Raw genomic sequence first — 16,556 nt, 5'->3', positions numbered from 1 at the left:
CGTTAAAGGCTCTGTTTAAATTGTGTGAGATGTGTGGATTTGTTGATTGGATTCTGGTACTGAAGACTTCAAACATGTAAATAAAATGAGCTCATATCTAAACATTTTTAATTAACATTTTGCATTTTAGTAATAGAAACAATGCCTGCCTGTCTTTCCTCTTTGAGATAGCCTATTACTCTAAATGTACTGTGCCAAATAAAGCAGAGGTCAGGTATGCAGGTATGTCTAATGTAAGTGTGTATCCATGATTATACCAACTGGATGTGCTCTAGTCTCAGAAAATAACAGCTCTGACCTCTCGACGGTGGAAGAAATGTCTGATATTTTTCTTCCAATTAACCAATTAAATGTCTGATGCTTTATAATTTTAGAAGTTAAAAGATGCATAAAAAAGTTTTTTTAAAAATACATTTCCAGCAGTGTTAGAACATCGCCAAGTGTTTGCCAAACTCTGCATGTATAAATGATTGTTAACAAGTGATCCATAATAATCTTATCCTTTTTAAAATGACAGCTTAGAATTGTTTTTAAATAATTGTGTTTGTACAAAATCATTTTTTAAAATCAAGCTTATTTGCGTCTGGCTATTCTGGATTATGATGACAGTCCTGCCATATTTTTCTGTCTCTGAAACTGCAAAAGCTAAGGCATAGTGTCATGATGCCAGATTTGTGCTCCAAGTAACCAATGTGCTCCGAGCAACTTATGAAAGTCACAGACTGTAAAACACAATGCGACTTGTTCTAAACTTGTATTGTTATTTTCAGAGAGATTTTTGCTGTGCTGGATTCAATGAAGCTTGACATGGTGAATTTTGCTATTAGTAGCATTCGACCACACTTAATGAAACAGTCGGTTGATTATGAGCGAAAGAGTTTTCAGGAATTCTTTGACAAACAGCATGGTAAGAGTTAAGTCTTCTTTCACACCCCTGATTTATTACACAGTGCACCTGGTGATCTTGGAGGCAGCCTTGTCATCTGTACTTTTTTTTAAATGTAGAGTACCCAATTCTTTTTTTCCAATTAAGGGGCAATTTATTGTGGCTAATCCATCTACGCTGCACATTTTGGGTTGTGGGGTGAGACCCACGCAGACCCGAGGAAAATGTGCAAATTCCACACGACAGTGACTCGGGCCAGAATTGAACTCGGGCCCTCAGCGCCGTGAGGCAGCAGTGCTAACCATTGCGCTACCATGCCGCCTTGTCATCTGTACTTTTTACTAAACATTAAACAGTTAAAAAGGAATTAATTTTGCAGTTTTTATAAGACAAATACATAATTACACATGGAGACTGATCGCATCATTGGAGAAACTGACTGAGGAATATGGGGAGATTAATTTATTTTGGTTAATACTGTACTCTCTTTTTAGTTATTACCCTATCTTCAGTTTATTTAGTAATGCCTGTAATTCCTCCCATCCAGCTCTTCACATGGTTGGCACTGGTAATCAAGTGAGCTACATTTTAATATTACATATTAATTCAGAACCTGCAAAAGAAGGATGGGGTGATCATCAGGCCCTTGTGTATCCTACTTTTAACTTTGTGTCGCATACTTCAAAAGAAAAACGATGCACTATGGCTGATCTAGGCTATGCTACAGTCTCTTAATTGAGATTGATTTGAACTCATTACTGTTTACTTAACAACAGTTGGACATTGTTGCCTTGAGCTTTACAGAGTATGATGTTTCTGATCACAGATAGAATCATAGAATTTACAGTGCAGAAGGAGGCCATTCAGCCCATCGAGTCTGCACCGGTCCTTGGAAAGATCACCCTATCTAAGCCCATATCTTCACCCTATCCCGTAACCCAGTGACCCCACTTAACCTTTTTTTTTTGGACACTAAGGGCAATTTAACATAGCCAATCCATCTAACTTGCACATCTTTGGACTGTGGGAGGAAACTAGAGCACCCGGAGAAAACCCACGCTGATCATATAGAACAGTATACTTTCTGATTCACATAACACTTTGTGTGACTTTCGGATGCCCAAAAGAGTTTTGATGGAACCATCAATTCAGCGAACACGTGTAGTTGGATCTGAACAGAGGCTTTAATACACTTACAGCAGAGCCCGCCTATTCGTCGTTGAACTTCAGATGAACTGCAGGCTGGCTCTAAGGCACTGATCTTTATACATCGGTCCCAGGGGGAGGAGTCCTGGGCGGAGAAAACGGAAGAGTCCAGTACAAACTCTCCTGTACTCCCAGAGCGACTCCACCTGGTGGTCGGGTAGTGCAACTGCACTTACAATGGTGGATAGTGAACATATATGCACTGAGTTATATTGGCAACTATTTAGAGCATTGATCTTACAACGGGTAGATAACGAACATATATACATGGAGTGATATTGGCAACTATATATAGTATGAATCACATTCACCACATTCACCCCCGTTAAAAAAAAATCAAGTCCGGCGGGGGTGATGGCTCAAAGAGTCAGTCTGTCCGGTGGACAAATTGTCCGTTTTGATCTGCGGAGCACCGGGGTTGCAGCCTCTTGCTGTGGCTGGGCGGGCGTCGAGGTCTGGGGTACGGTTGCCGGCTCCGGGGCGAGTCTTATCCGAGCCTCATACACCTCCTGGTCGAATGGAGACTGGGGTCGCGGGGGGCGGGCTGGTGCTGCCGCTCGGGACTGGTGGGGTGAGCTCGCAGAATCGGGGGCGCAAGGGGGCGGCCGCATAGGGAACGGGGAAAGGAGTTCCTTGGTGGGGGTAGATGGGGGGCTGGATCCAGCGGGTGCCAGGTCCCGGAGGGATACTGTGTCCTGGCGACTGTCCGGGAACTCAACAAATGCGTACTGTAGGTTGGAATGAAGCAGACGCACCTTTTCAACAATGGGGTCGGTTTTGTGCGCCCTGACGTGCTTCCTTAGGAGAACCGGGCCTGGCATCCTCAGCCACGCCGGAAGTGAGACCCCTGTGGTAGTGCCCCTGGAAAAAATGAAGAGCCGCTCGTGGGGGGTTTGGTTGGTAGCTGTACACAGGAGGGATCTAATTGCGTGGAGCGCGTCAGGGAGGACTTCCTGCCATTGGGAAACTTGGAGCTTTCTGGACCTGAGGGTCAGTAGGACGGTCTTCCAGACCGTCGCGTTCTCCCTCTCCACCTGTCCATTCCCCCTGGGGTTGTAACTGGTAGTCCTGCTCGAGGCGATGCCCTTGTCGAGCAGGTACTGACGCAGCTCGTCACTCATAAAGGATGCACCCCGGTCGCTGTGCACGTAGCTGGGGAAACCGAACAGGGTGAAGACACTATGCAGGGCCCTAATGACTGTGTGGGAGGTCGTATCAGGGCATGGGATGGCGAAGGGGAATCGGGATAACTCGTCAATAATGTTAAGGAAGTAACTGTTTTTGTTAGTGGAGGGGAGTGGCCCTTTGAAATCGATCGCAAGGCGTTCAAAGGGCCTAGAAGCCTTGACTAGGTGGGCCCTGTCTGGTCTATAGAAGTGCGGTTTGCACTCCGCACAGATCGGGCAGTCCCTGGTGACCGCTTTTACCTCCTTGTTGGAGAAAGGCAGGTTTTGGGCTCTGATGTAGTGGACGAGCCGGGTGACCCCTGGGTGGCAGAGGTCATCGTGGATGGCTTTTAGGCGGCTGATTTGCGCGCTGGCGCATGTCCCGCGGGATAGGGCATCCGAGGGCTCGTTGAGCTTCCCCGGTCGATATTTGATATCGTAATTGTAGGTGGAGAGTTCAATCCTCCACCGAAGAATTTTATCATTTTTAATTTAGCCCCTTCGCGAGTTGTCGAACATGAAGGCGACCGACCGTTGGTTGGTAATGAGGGTGAACCTCCTACCTGCGAGGTAGTGCCTCCAGTGTTGGATATCCTCCACGATGGCTTGTGCTTCCTTCTCGACTGAGGAATGTCGGAGTTCTGAAGCGGATAGGGTACGGGAGAAAAATGCAACGGGCCGCCCTGCTTGGTTTAAAGTGGCTGCTAGCGCTACCTCTGAGGCGTCGCTCTCAACCTGAAAGGGAGTGGATTCATCCACCGCCCGCATGGCTGCTTTGGCGATGTCGTCCCTGATGCAGCTGAAGGCCTGGCGCGCCTCAGCAGACAGGGGAAATAGTGTGGCCTTGAAGAGTGGGCGGGCTTTGTCCGCATATTGGGGGACCCACTGGGTGTAGTACGAAAAGAGCCCCAAGCACCGTTTGAGGGCCTTGGGGTCATGGGGGAGGGGGAGTTCTAAGAAGGGGTGCATGCGGTCTGGCTCTGGGCCCAGGACTCCGTTCTCCACGACGTAGCCGAGGATGGCTAGTCTGTTTGTGCGGAACACGCATTTCTCCTTGTTATATGTAAGGTTTAATTTTTGGACGTCTGGAGAAAACGGTGGAGGTTGGCGTCGTGGTCCTGCTGGTCATGGCCGCATATGGTAACATTATCCAGATACGGAAACATGGCCCGCAGCCCGTACTGGTCTACCATTCGGTCCATTGCACGTTGGAACACCGAAACCCTGTTAGTGACGCCGAAGGGAACCCGGAGGAAATGGAAGAGGCGGCCATCGGCCTCGAACGCCATGTACTGGAGGTTCTCCGGGCGGATTGGGAGCTGGTGGTATGCAGACTTCAGATCCACCGTGGAAAAGACCCGATATTGGGCGATCTGGTTTACCATGTCTGCAATTCTGGGGAGGGGATACGCGTCTAGGAGCGTAAAGCGATTGATGGTCTGGCTATAATCGACGACCATGCGGAATTTTTCCCCGGTCTTGACGACCACCACCTGAGCTCTCCAGGGACTGTTACTGGCCTCTATGATCCCCTCACTGAACAGCCTTCGGACCTCCGTTCTGATAAATACCCTATCCTGCAGACTGTACCGCCTGCTGCGGGTGGCTACCGGTTTGCAATCCAGGGTGAGGTTGGCAAAGAGAGGAGGGGGGGGCGATGCGCAGCGTAGCGAGGCTGCAGATAGTGAGTGGGGACAGGGGCCCACCGAAGCTGAGGGTGAGACTCTTGAGATTACATTGGAAACCCAAGCCTAAGAGGAGTGGCGCGCAGAGGTCGGGCAAGACATACAGTTTAAATTTGGAATAGCTAGCGCCTCGATTCGTTAGCGTTGCTGTAGTGCGGCCTTGGATTTGGATGGAATGGGAGCCCGAAGCGAGGGCGATAGTTTGGTTGACGGGATAAATAGGGAGGGAACAGCGTCTTACCAGCTCTGGGTGTATGAAGCTCTCTGTGCTCCCGGAGTCGAAGAGGCACGACGTGTTGTACCCGTTGATCTGGACCTCCGTCATCGAATTTCTCAGATGCTTGGGGCGAGATTGGTCGAGGGTGACCATGTTGAGTTGCGGGCTGCGTGGTGGGTGCCCGGGGGAGTCAAATTCTTCCGATCGGGCGTCCTGTCGAGTAGATGCCGCTGCGTTCTGGCGAGCTTGATGCAGGAACACAGTGCTGAGTTGCGGGCCATGTGGTGACTGCCCGGGGAGGTCGTACTCCTCCGATGAGCTGTTTGAGTCTGGGGATGCAGTTAGGGCCCGTGGATTGCACGTGGGGGGTGGTGATGAAGATGGCGTCCAAGATGACGGCCCCCATGAATCGCACGTGGCCGGCCGCATGGTGGAGGTTTGCCAAGATGGCGGCCCTCATGGATCGCACGTGGCGGATGGGGGCGGAGCCTGAGCATAGGCCGCAGCGTTTCGGGCCCCGTGGGCCTGCTGGTGCTGGGGGCGATGTTTTTGGACTGTTGGGGTGTTGAGGGCTGGGGCCCTTCTGCCGAGGCACACTCTAGCATAGTGGCCCTTCTTCCCGCAGCTGCTGCAGGTCGCGGATTGGGCTGAGCAGTGCTGCAGCGGGTGCTGGCTTTGTCCACAGAAGTGGCAGGCTGGAGCAGTTGAATAACTGGTTTGGGGAGCTGAATAGTGGCAGGCTGGAGCAGTTGAATAACTGATTTGGCGAGCTGAGTAGCTGGCTGGGGGAGCTGAGTAATTATCTGGAGCAGCTGGATAGCTTGAGTAGTTGACTGGGACAGTAGGGCGACCGGTTGTGGCAGCGCGATAGCTGGGGGGCCTTGCGGCACAGGCTTGAGGGGTCTTCAGGTCGGGGGCCCATGCGGGGTTAGCGGGGTCCGCGGGAAACGAGTTGAGGCTGCGGAAGGAAACTTCCATTGTGATAGCAGCTTCTACGGTAGTCTCTAAGCCCTGGGCCCCATTTTCTAATAGTCTCTGGCGTACATAGTTAGATCGAAGGCCCGCTACAAAAACGTCCCGCACAGCAAGCTCCCTATGTTCGGCCGCGGTTACAGCCTGGTAATTGCAGTCATTTGAGAGATTGTTCAACTCGCGTGCAAATTCAGCTAAAGTTTCAGTAGACCGTTGTCGGCGAGTTGTGAACAAATGGCGGGCAAAGACCTCGTTCATGGGCCTAATATACATTTTGTCCAAAATCGCCAGTGCTGCGGTGTAGGAACCGGCTGGATTTAGTTGTGTCGAAATTCTGTGGCTTACCCTCGCGTGCAGTAGGCTGAGCTTTTGTTCCTCCATAGTTTCAGCGGTGCTGATCTCGGCCAGGTAGGCCTTAAAACATTTCAGCCAGTGGCAGAAGGTTTCTTTCGCCTCTGCATCCTGCGGATCGAGTTCTAGACGTCCTGGTTTCAGAACGGATTCCATGCTTTACTTCGGCAGCTTCTTAAGTGTATTAAATTGATGGAACCATCAATTCAGCGAACACGTGTAGTTGGATCTGAACAGAAGCTTTAGTACACTTATAACAGAGCCAGCCTATTCGTCGTTGAACTTCAGATGAACTGCAGGCTGGCTCTAAGGCACTGATCTTTATACATCGGTCCCAGGGGGAGGAGTCCTGGGCAGAGCTAAGGGAGGAGCCCAATACAAGCTCTCGCGTACTCCCAGAGCGACTCCACCTGGTGGTCGGATAGTGCAACTGCACTTACAATGATGGATATTGGCAACTATATACAGCATTGATCTTACAACGGGTAGATAACGAACATATATACATGGAGTGATATTGGCAACTATATATAGTGTGAATCACATTCACCACAAGTTTTACAGTCAATGAAGCATTTTTGAATTCCAGTCACTGTTGCAATGTAGGAGATGCAGTAGCTAAATTTTGTACAAGTTCTCATGAATGGCATTGCGATAATAGGTGGATATTGACAGAGGTTTGCAGCTTTAGGGGTTTACAAGAATAGTTCCAGGGATTAGACACTTCAGTTATGAGGATAGATTGGAGAGGTTGCGTCTGCTCTCCTTAGAGGGAAGAAGGCTACGAGGAGATTTGATAGAGATGTTCAGAACCGTGAGGGGGCTGGACAGAGTAGATAGGGAGAAACTGCTGCTGTTGCTTGTAAAAGGCTCAAGAATGAGAGGGCACAGATTTAAAGTGATTTGTAACAGAAGCCAAATGTGATATGAAAAATAAGTTTTCAGGTAGAGTGGTTTGGGTCTGGAATGCACTTCCAGGAGGTGTGGTGGAAGCAGGTTCAATCGAGGCATTCAGGTGGGCATTAGATGATTACTTGAATAGAAACAATGAGCAGGGTTACAGTGAAAAGGCAGCGGAATGGCACTAAGCCTCAATGCTCTTTTGGAAAGCCAGTGCAGACACGATAGGCCAAATGACCTCCTCCTACACGGTAACAATTCAGTGATTCTGTGATCTATTTTTGAGGTTTATTATGAAATTAAGATTATAGGTGTGAATCTTTTAATCCACTGTCATTGAAGTTCTCCCCTTGCTTCAGCCCCTCCCGATCAATAAAAGACCTTTAGATATCTTGGTGGTTATTTGCGCGGTCTTACGAAGTGCAGTGGGTAGTGTCCTTGCTTATGATCCGGAAGTTCCGGATTTAGTTCCACTCCAGGACGTGATGACTAATGAAGGTGTGTACATAACCTGACCAAGCAGATTAATTATCAGCCTGTAAATCCTTCCAATGTACCCATGGCAGTTAGTAAGAGTGGGAGAGTCTTCTAATCAGCCGTGCTTGATGTGGAGTGACATCCCTCAAGCTGTAGCCTCTGGTGACTGGTTCCAAGAAAAACAAGCTACAGAAAACAGGCAAAAGCGTGCACTTCATCTGCCTTGTGCGTCTCTTGGCATGGGAAGAGAATCAAGAATGAAATGATATTTACACTTTGAAGGTTTGGAAAAGATTACCACAAACGCTTACAATGGTGTTCAATTGGGAGGTATTCTGCTTAGCAGGCATATTTCACAATGTGGGTGTTATAACCAGCACAAGACCCCAAGGGGACGACCCGAATGCTCTCCCATGAGCCTTGTGGAGAATGACATCCCCTCCTGTGAGAGGCGGAGGCCTATCAGCGTGCTCATTAACTCCACAGGATAAAACTCGGCCCAGGTAGGAGCCAGGGTTCCAGAATAGTCCCAGCTAGGATTTGAACAGTTGCTTGTATATACATTTCCTAAACCAAGGATTGGAAAGAAACCTTTTTGATTCCTCCTTGACTACCATAATGGGAAATACTTTTCATTCTATTTTTTCTAATAATTTAATTTTCTTTTCATCAGGTTCATTAGAAATCACTACAGAATGGTTGCAAGAGGCAGCTAGTGAACTTTTGAGCTCTGATATGAATATTTCTGTGCATGGTGGAGCCGTGGCTGGTGCCAAAGACATTTCTGCATTATGCCCTACTTCAGTGTTAAACCATGCATATGTTAAATTGCTGAACTGGGATCACAGTAACAAACTCTTCCCAGAGGTTGGTGGCATTCGTCTCATTGCTTTTTCATTGCCTATTCAATGGTTGGATCTCTGTTTCACTGTGAATGCAGTCTTAAATTCAAAATGAACTTGACTCCTTTGTGTGTTAATGTTGGCAAGAATGTTGGTTTCTCCGAGGGGAGGTTTTATATGACTTTGGAGAGATCCAAGTGTGGTCACGGGGACGATTTTGAGCCTGCACTCGCTGTCCGCAGATCAGCAGCGCGTGTGAAAATCTCACGAGAATTGGGAAACACGATTCTCGCCAGAGAGATTGTGATTCCCAATTTTCCCTGCCCCTCACCGGTGATGTCAGGAGGTTCATACCCAAAAAGGACATGAACTTCATTTTAATAGCTTTACATATATTAAATATTATTAACAGCCCTCTGCCACATGATCCCCCCGCCACATGATCCCCCTCACTAAATATTCATATGTCGGCGAGGTTTACAACAGGTTTGGCAAAACGCAAAGCAGTCGAAGTTATTCGCCAGTTTCAGTCTGAGCCTAACACTTTGTCAAATTCTGGTAAGATTCCAGCCCACGTTGCTGACACCCAAACAAAATAATAGGCTATCTCATAAAAAGGAAACAAGGCAATTCAGTCCTTTGGTGCACTATTTTGAAAAAAAATCATAAACTCCTTAATAAAATGCATATAATTTTATTCCAGATTTTGAATCCAGGGAATCTTTCCTCTCTGACTTTGTTGTATTGAGACAGACTGTTGCCTATTCCGGTGTCTTTAATTCTTCCGTGAAGAACCTATTGAAATTGTCAAATTTGCATTGAACTACAATCACTGTACAAGTAAAAAAATGGCATCTGCTTAAGACTTAGGAAATTCTCAATGTTAAATCTTTGGGTAGAATTGAAAAAGCTATATCTAATCGCTCACAAAAGCTAAGTAGCTTTGCTAAGCATTTTTTGGAATATATATGTGCAATGCAGATTGCACGTTGAAACAGAATTTACAGAGGATAATTTTGTGTGGTGTTGGCAAACACCAGCCTCCCCCGCGGCTGTACTGTAGCTACAGTATGTAGTGTCTACTGAATGCATGGCAGCAAAATTCCAAGGTTTCCAACAACTCATCCCTACACACAACCTTCGCCACGAGAACGACAAGACTAAGTTACACGCCATCCTGCTGTTTCCTCATTGCTGCTCAATCAAGAGTGTAGAGTTCCCTACCCAACAGCATTTGGGAAAGGGTTATAAATACTAGCATTACAAATGATGCCCCCACCCTGATACCGAATACAAAACAAGATTTTCATTTGAACTTCTTGGCTTGGATCTACGTGAAAGACTTTGACCTGGGGAAACATTTACAGATTGGGGATGATAAACAAAATGACTGAATTTTAGAAGGACTGAATGAATGAGAGTGGTTGGTGTCCTACCATACTCCAGTGAGTGAACCTGCAGCTCCATGAGAAATCCTGGCTGTATTCCACAGGCACTGAAAGGGGATGTTGGTGGTGGAGTGATTTGAATGTGTCCCCAGGGGAACTCTTGTGGATCTGCATTGTTCATCTGTACACAACAGCTGTGGATAGCATCAACACAAAGTGAAAATAATATAAATGCTTCCTAAATCTGGAGTCAATCAAAGTCTCTCTCTCTGGTGAAGGGATGGGGGACCTGGACCTGCTTCATCATGGAGTCTATTTAGATCTTCAATCCAGATTTATCTAGTGGAAGGTGCTTTTCACGGATGCTACCTTTATTGTAAACCTGTCAGCCATGGTTTAGTCGGTACTACTCTTGTCTCGTGAGTCAGTAGGTTTTGAGTGTCCCATTCCAGGGACTTGAGCACAAATTCTGCGCTGACGCTTCATTGCAATATTAAGGGAGCGCTGTCCTGTTAAAGGTACTACCTTTCGGTTGCAATGTTATGTAAAAAAATCCCATGGCATATTTTGAAGATGAATTCTCCCTGGTGTCCTCGCAATATTTATCCCTCAACCAGCATCTCTAAAAGAGATTATCTGGTCATTATCAGATTGTTATTTGTGGGAGCTTGCTGTGCGCAAATTGGCTGTGTCTTGTTTCTTAGATTACAACAGTACCTACATCTCAAAAGTACTTCATTGGCTGAAAAGCACTTTGTGATGTACTGGGATCATGAAAGGTATTTCAGAAATGCAAATTCTTTCCTCTTTCTCTGTTAAATGACCAAATCATTGGCAGCAACCTGGGAGTAGGAAGCCTGCCCTTAGCCGTGAGTTGATGCACATTAGGAGTGAGTCAGCAAAGGGAAGAGCATTTAAAATCTGAGAATAATAGAGGGAAAAGAGGTGAGGAAAGCATCTTCTTGGATTTTCTGAAGTGGATGCTTTGCTGAAGCTCGTCTTGCACGGGTAACTTGCCAAAGAGATTCCAGCATCCGCAGTAATTTGCTTTTATCCAGGTAACTTGCCATTTTGTTGTCCTCTTTTGTAGCCTGTGCTGATGGACCAATCCCGTTTCAAGGAGATGCAACAGGAATTGAATCAACTGACCATTACAGCGGCTGTCCTGCTGGTTATATACAACATGACGGGTGCAGCCATATCAGGGCTATCAGGATTTCTGGGCAAACTGAAGAGGGTTATTAAAGTCTTATTGACAGGCATGCACACACTGTAAGTGATTTACTTTGGGCTGCAAACAGCTATTCATTAATCCACCTCCTAAATGATTTTAAAATAGTAATGCTCCTGCTGCATAAATCTTAATCTCTATATAGTTCATTGAAATTAAAGAGTCATAGATGTTTACAGCATGGAAACAGGTCCTTTGTCCCAGCTTATCCATGCCACCCAGTTTCTATCACTAAGCTAGTTCCAATTGCCTGCATTTAGCCCATATCCCTCTATACCCACCCTGCCCATGTAACTGTCTAACTGCTTTTTAAAGGAAAAAATTGTATCCGCCTCTACCACTGCCTCTGGCAGCTTGTTTCAGATGCTCACCACCCTCTGTGTGAAGAAATTTCCCCTCTGGTCTCTTTTGTATCTCTCCCCTCTCACCTTAAACTTATGCCCTCTAGTTCTAGACTCCTCTACCTTTGGGAAAAGATGTTGACTATCTACCTTATCTATGCCCCTCATTATTTTATAGACCTCTATAAGATCGCCTCTAAGCCTCCTACGCTCCAAGGAAAAAAGTTCAGCCTATCTGAACTTACCTTATAGCTCAGACCATCAAGTCCTGGTAGCATCCTCATAAACTCTTCTGCACTCTTTCTAGTTTAACAATATCCTTCCTACAATAGGGTGACCAGAACTGAACACAGTATTCCAAGTGTGGTCTTACTAATGTCTTGTACAACTTCAACAAGACGTCCCAACTCCTGTATTCAATATCCTGACCAATAAAACCTAGCATGCTGAATGCCTTCTTCACCACCCTGTCCACCTGCGACTCCACCTTCAAGGAGCAATGAACCTGTTCCCCTAGATCTCTTTGTTCTGTAACTCTCCCCAACTCCCGACCATTAACTGAGTAGGTCCTACCTGGATTTGATCTACCAAAATGCATCACCACACATTAATCCAAATTAAACTCCATCTGCCATTCATCGGCTCACTGGCTCAATTGGTCAAGATCCTGTTGCAATCTTATATAACCTTCTTCACTATCTTGGTGTCATAGGAAAACTTACCAACCATGCCTCCTACATTCTCACCCAAATTATAAATATATAAATAACAAATAACAGTGGACCCAGCACCGATCCCAGAGGCACACCACTGGTCACAGGTCTCCAATTTGAAAAACCACCCTCTACAACCACCCTTTGGCTTTGGTCGACAAGCAAATTTTGTATCCAATTGGCTACCTCACCCTGGATACCGTGAGATTTAACCTTTTGCAACAACTTACCATGCGGTACCTTGTCAAAGGCCTTGCTAAAGTCCATGTAGACAACGTCAACTGCACTGCCCTCATCTACCTTCTTGGTTACTCCTTCAAAAAACACAATCAAATTGGTGAGACATGACTTACCCCTTAAAAAGCCGTGCTGACTTTCCCTAATTAGCCCTTGCCTGTCTAAATGCCTGTAGATCCTGGCCCTTAGAATACCTTCCAACAATTTACCCACTACAGAAGTAAGGCTAACCGGCTGTAGTTCACAGGCTTATCCCTACAGTCCTTCTTAAACAAGGCACAATATTTGCTACCCTCCAATCTTCAGCCACCTCTCCTGTGGCTGTCGATGATTCAAATATCTCAGCCAGGGGGCTGGCAATTTCCTCCCTCACCTTCCACAACGTCCTGGGATACATTTCATCAGGTACCGGGGATTTATCTATCTTGATGCGCTTTGATACCTCCAGCATTTCCTTCTCTGTAATGTGTACACTCCTCAAGACAGCACTTTTTATTTCCCTAACTTCCATGCCTTTCTCAACAGTAAATACTGACGAGAAATATTCATTTAGGACCTCTCCCATCCTTTGAGGATCTGCACATAGATAATCTTGTTTATCCTTAAGAGGCTCTACCCTCTCCCTAGTCACCCTTTTACCTTTTATGTATTTGTAAAAGCTCTTTGGATTTTCCTTTGCCTTATCTGCCAAGGCAATCTCATGTCACCTTTTTGCCCTCCTGATTTCTCCCTTAACTCTACTCCAACAAGCCCTATAAACAGGTGCCGGAATGTGGCGACTAGAGGCTTTTCCAGTAACTTCATACTTGTGACAATAAAATATTATTATTATTCAAGGGATCCATTTGATCCCAGCTGCCTATGCATGTCATATGCCTCTTTCTTCCTTTTGACCATGGCCTCAATATCCCGAGCCATCCAGGGTTCCCTCCTTCTACCAGCCTTACCCTTCACTAAGGAATGTGCTCACCCTGAACCCTAGTTAACACCTTTTTGAAAGATTCCCACTTACCAGCTGTCCCCTTACCTGCAAATAGGCACCTCCAATTAACTTTTGAAAGTTCCCACCTAATACCCTCAAAATTGGCCTTGCCCCAATTTAAAATTTTAACTTTTGGGCCAGACTTATCATTCTCCATAGGTATCTTAAAACTAATGGAATTATGGTCACTGGTCTCAAAGTGATCCCTCACTAACACATCCGTCACCTGCCCTTCCTTATTTCCAAAGAGGAGGTCAAGTTTTGCCCCCTCTCTGCTCGGGCCATCCACATATTGATTGAGGAATTCTTCCTGAATTCACTCGACAAATTTCTCTCCATCCAAACCCCTAGTGCTATGGCAGTCCCAGTTAATGTTGGGAAAGTTAAAGTCCCCAACTATTACCACCTTATTTTTCCGCAGCTACCTGTAATCTTTTTACATATTTGCTCCTCAATATCCCGCTGACTAGTTGGGGACCTATAGTACAGTCCTATAAAAGTGATCTCACCCTTCTTATTTTTCAGTTCTACCCATATAGACTCAGTGGGCGAACCCTCGGATATATCCTCTCTCTGTACTGTCGTGATACTGTCCCGAATCAAAAACCCTCTGTCTATACTGTCCCAACCCGTTATAATTTTCTATATCGCCATCAAACCACCTTGTAGATATGAAATGAAAATAAAATGCTGGACACATCTTCTTGAGATGAAGAATAGTCATCTCAACTCTAAATGTTCACTCCGTTTCTCTCGCCACAGATGCTGCCAGACCTGCTGTGTTTTTCCAGCATTTACTATTTTTATTTCAGATTTCCAGCATCTGCAGTATTTTTTTTTATTATCACCCTGTACATCGCCTCTGTTCTAACCAAAACTGCCTCTTTTTAAATCTATCTGTTATTTAAACAGTAATTTTAGTACAGAAAGACATTTAAAGCACTTTTCAGGTGGGATTATCCAGTCCAACCCTCCCCGGGAGCGGAAATTCTTGCCTGAGGTCATAGTCAGTCATATTCACCTGTGACGATTACCCCAGTGACGGGCCTGGAAGATTTAGGCATTCATCTTGCACTGATCAAGACAGATGCAAGAATGTCAAATTTCAAAAGAAAAAACAATTTATACTGCATGAAAAAATACGTGCTGATTAGTTAGTAAGTCAGCTCTGATTGGTCGAGGTGTTACCATGGTGAATGCACAAGGGAGCTATTGTCCCCCCATGCTTTTATTTAAATATATTTTTTTTTAATTTAGAGTACCCAATTTTTTTCCAATTAAGAGGCAATTTAGCATGGTCAATCCACCTATCCTGCACATCTTTGGGTTGAGGGGGCAAAGCGCACGCAGACACGGGGAGAATGTGCAAACTCCACACGGACAGTGACCCAGAGCCGGGATCGAACCTGGGACCTTGGTGCCGTGAGGAGGCAGTGCGACCCACTGCGCCACTGTGCTGCCTCCCGTGCTTTTATCTTTTATTGCAAGCGAATTGGAATATAAAAGTAGAGATGTTTTGGTACAGTTGTACAGTACATTGGTGAGACCACATCTAGAATTCTGTGTACAGTTTGGTCTTCTTATTTAAAAAAGGATATTAATGCATTAGAGGCATTTCAAAGATGGTTAACTCGACTGATACCTGGAATGGATAAAGAGGAAATGTTAGACAAATTGGACCTGCATCTGTTGTAGTTTAGAAGATTGAGAGGTGGTGTTATTGCAACATATAAGATCCTGAGGAAACTTGACTGAATGGATGCTGAAAGATCTTTCCCCTTGTGGGAGAGACTAGAACTAGGGGGCACAACTTGCATCTGTCCTGATGTGTATAAGACAGCATGTTCGTTTTCTCAGAAATATCTTTTATTTCTTCATACTCAGCTGAACCTTAATGAATCTGGTTTGAATCCTTCTCTGCTGTCTCAATATTTTCCCTATAATTTGGAGCTCAAGACTGCGCACAAAATTCCAATTGAAGTTTTACTAACATTCTATCCTATTTCATAACCTATACTTTTGCCATAAAGTTTAGTAAGGAAAATATATTTTTCTTTTTTTTAGTTTTTAAATTTAGAGTACCAATTCATTTTTTCCAATTAAGGGCAATTTATTGTCGCCAATCCACCTACCTGCACATCTTTGGGTTGTGGGAGTGAAACCCTCGCAAACACGGAGAAAATGTGCAAACTCCACACGGAGAGTGACCCAGAGCCAGGATCGAACCTGGGATCTTCGCCACCGTGTTGCCCAGAAAATATATTTTTCTCTCTTCCCCTTTCCTTTCTTCCCCTTTCCTCTCTTCCCCTCCCCTCTCTTCCCCTCCCCATTCCTCCCTTCCCCTCTCCTTTCCCCCCTACCCTCCCCCTTCCTCCCTTACCCTCCCCTTTCCTCCCTTACCCTCCCCTTTCCTCCCTTACCCTCCCCTTTCCTCCCTTACCCTCCCTTACCCCCTTTTCCTCCCTTACCCTCCCTTACCCCCCTTTTCCTCCCTTACCCTCCCTGCCCTCCCTGTTCCTCCCTTTTCCTCCCTGTTCCTCCCTTTTCATCCCTTACCCTCCCTTTTCCTCCCTTACCCTCCCTTTTCCTCCCTTACCCTCCCTTTTCCTCCCTTACCCTCCCTTTTCCTCCCTTACCCTCCCTTTTCCTCCCTTACCCTCCCTTTTCCTCCCTTACCCTCCCTTTTCCTCCCTTACCCTCCCTTTTCCCTCCCTTACCCTCCCTTTTCCTCCCTTTTCCCCTTACCCTCCCCCTTCCTCCCTTACCCTCCCCTTTCCTCCCTTACCCTCCCCTTTCCTCCCTTACCCTCCCCTTTCCTCCCTTACCCTCCCTTTCCTCCCTTACCCTCCCTTACCCCCTTTTCCTCCCTTACCCTCCCTTACCCTCCCCTTTCCTCCCTTACCCTCCCCTTTCCTCCCTTACCCTCCCCTTTCCTCCCTTACCCTCCCTTACCCCCTTTCCT

At 46.2% G+C, this 16,556-nt stretch overlaps 1 protein-coding gene across 1 annotated transcript in view; it reads left to right on the top strand.

The window, feature by feature from the left end:
• Positions 1–16,556, top strand: part of LOC119971758 (T-complex protein 11-like protein 1) — a 128,612-nt gene that overhangs the window by 57,451 nt on the left and 54,605 nt on the right. The window contains 3 exon segments of the mRNA XM_038807816.1: positions 771–907; positions 8,534–8,727; positions 11,181–11,362. Coding sequence (XP_038663744.1) covers positions 771–907; positions 8,534–8,727; positions 11,181–11,362 — 513 coding nt within the window.

This window comes from Scyliorhinus canicula, chromosome 9 (assembly GCF_902713615.1).
Source record: "Scyliorhinus canicula chromosome 9, sScyCan1.1, whole genome shotgun sequence".
NCBI classification, from domain to species: Eukaryota; Metazoa; Chordata; class Chondrichthyes; order Carcharhiniformes; family Scyliorhinidae; genus Scyliorhinus; species Scyliorhinus canicula.
This window is presented reverse-complemented; position numbering and strand designations above follow the sequence as displayed.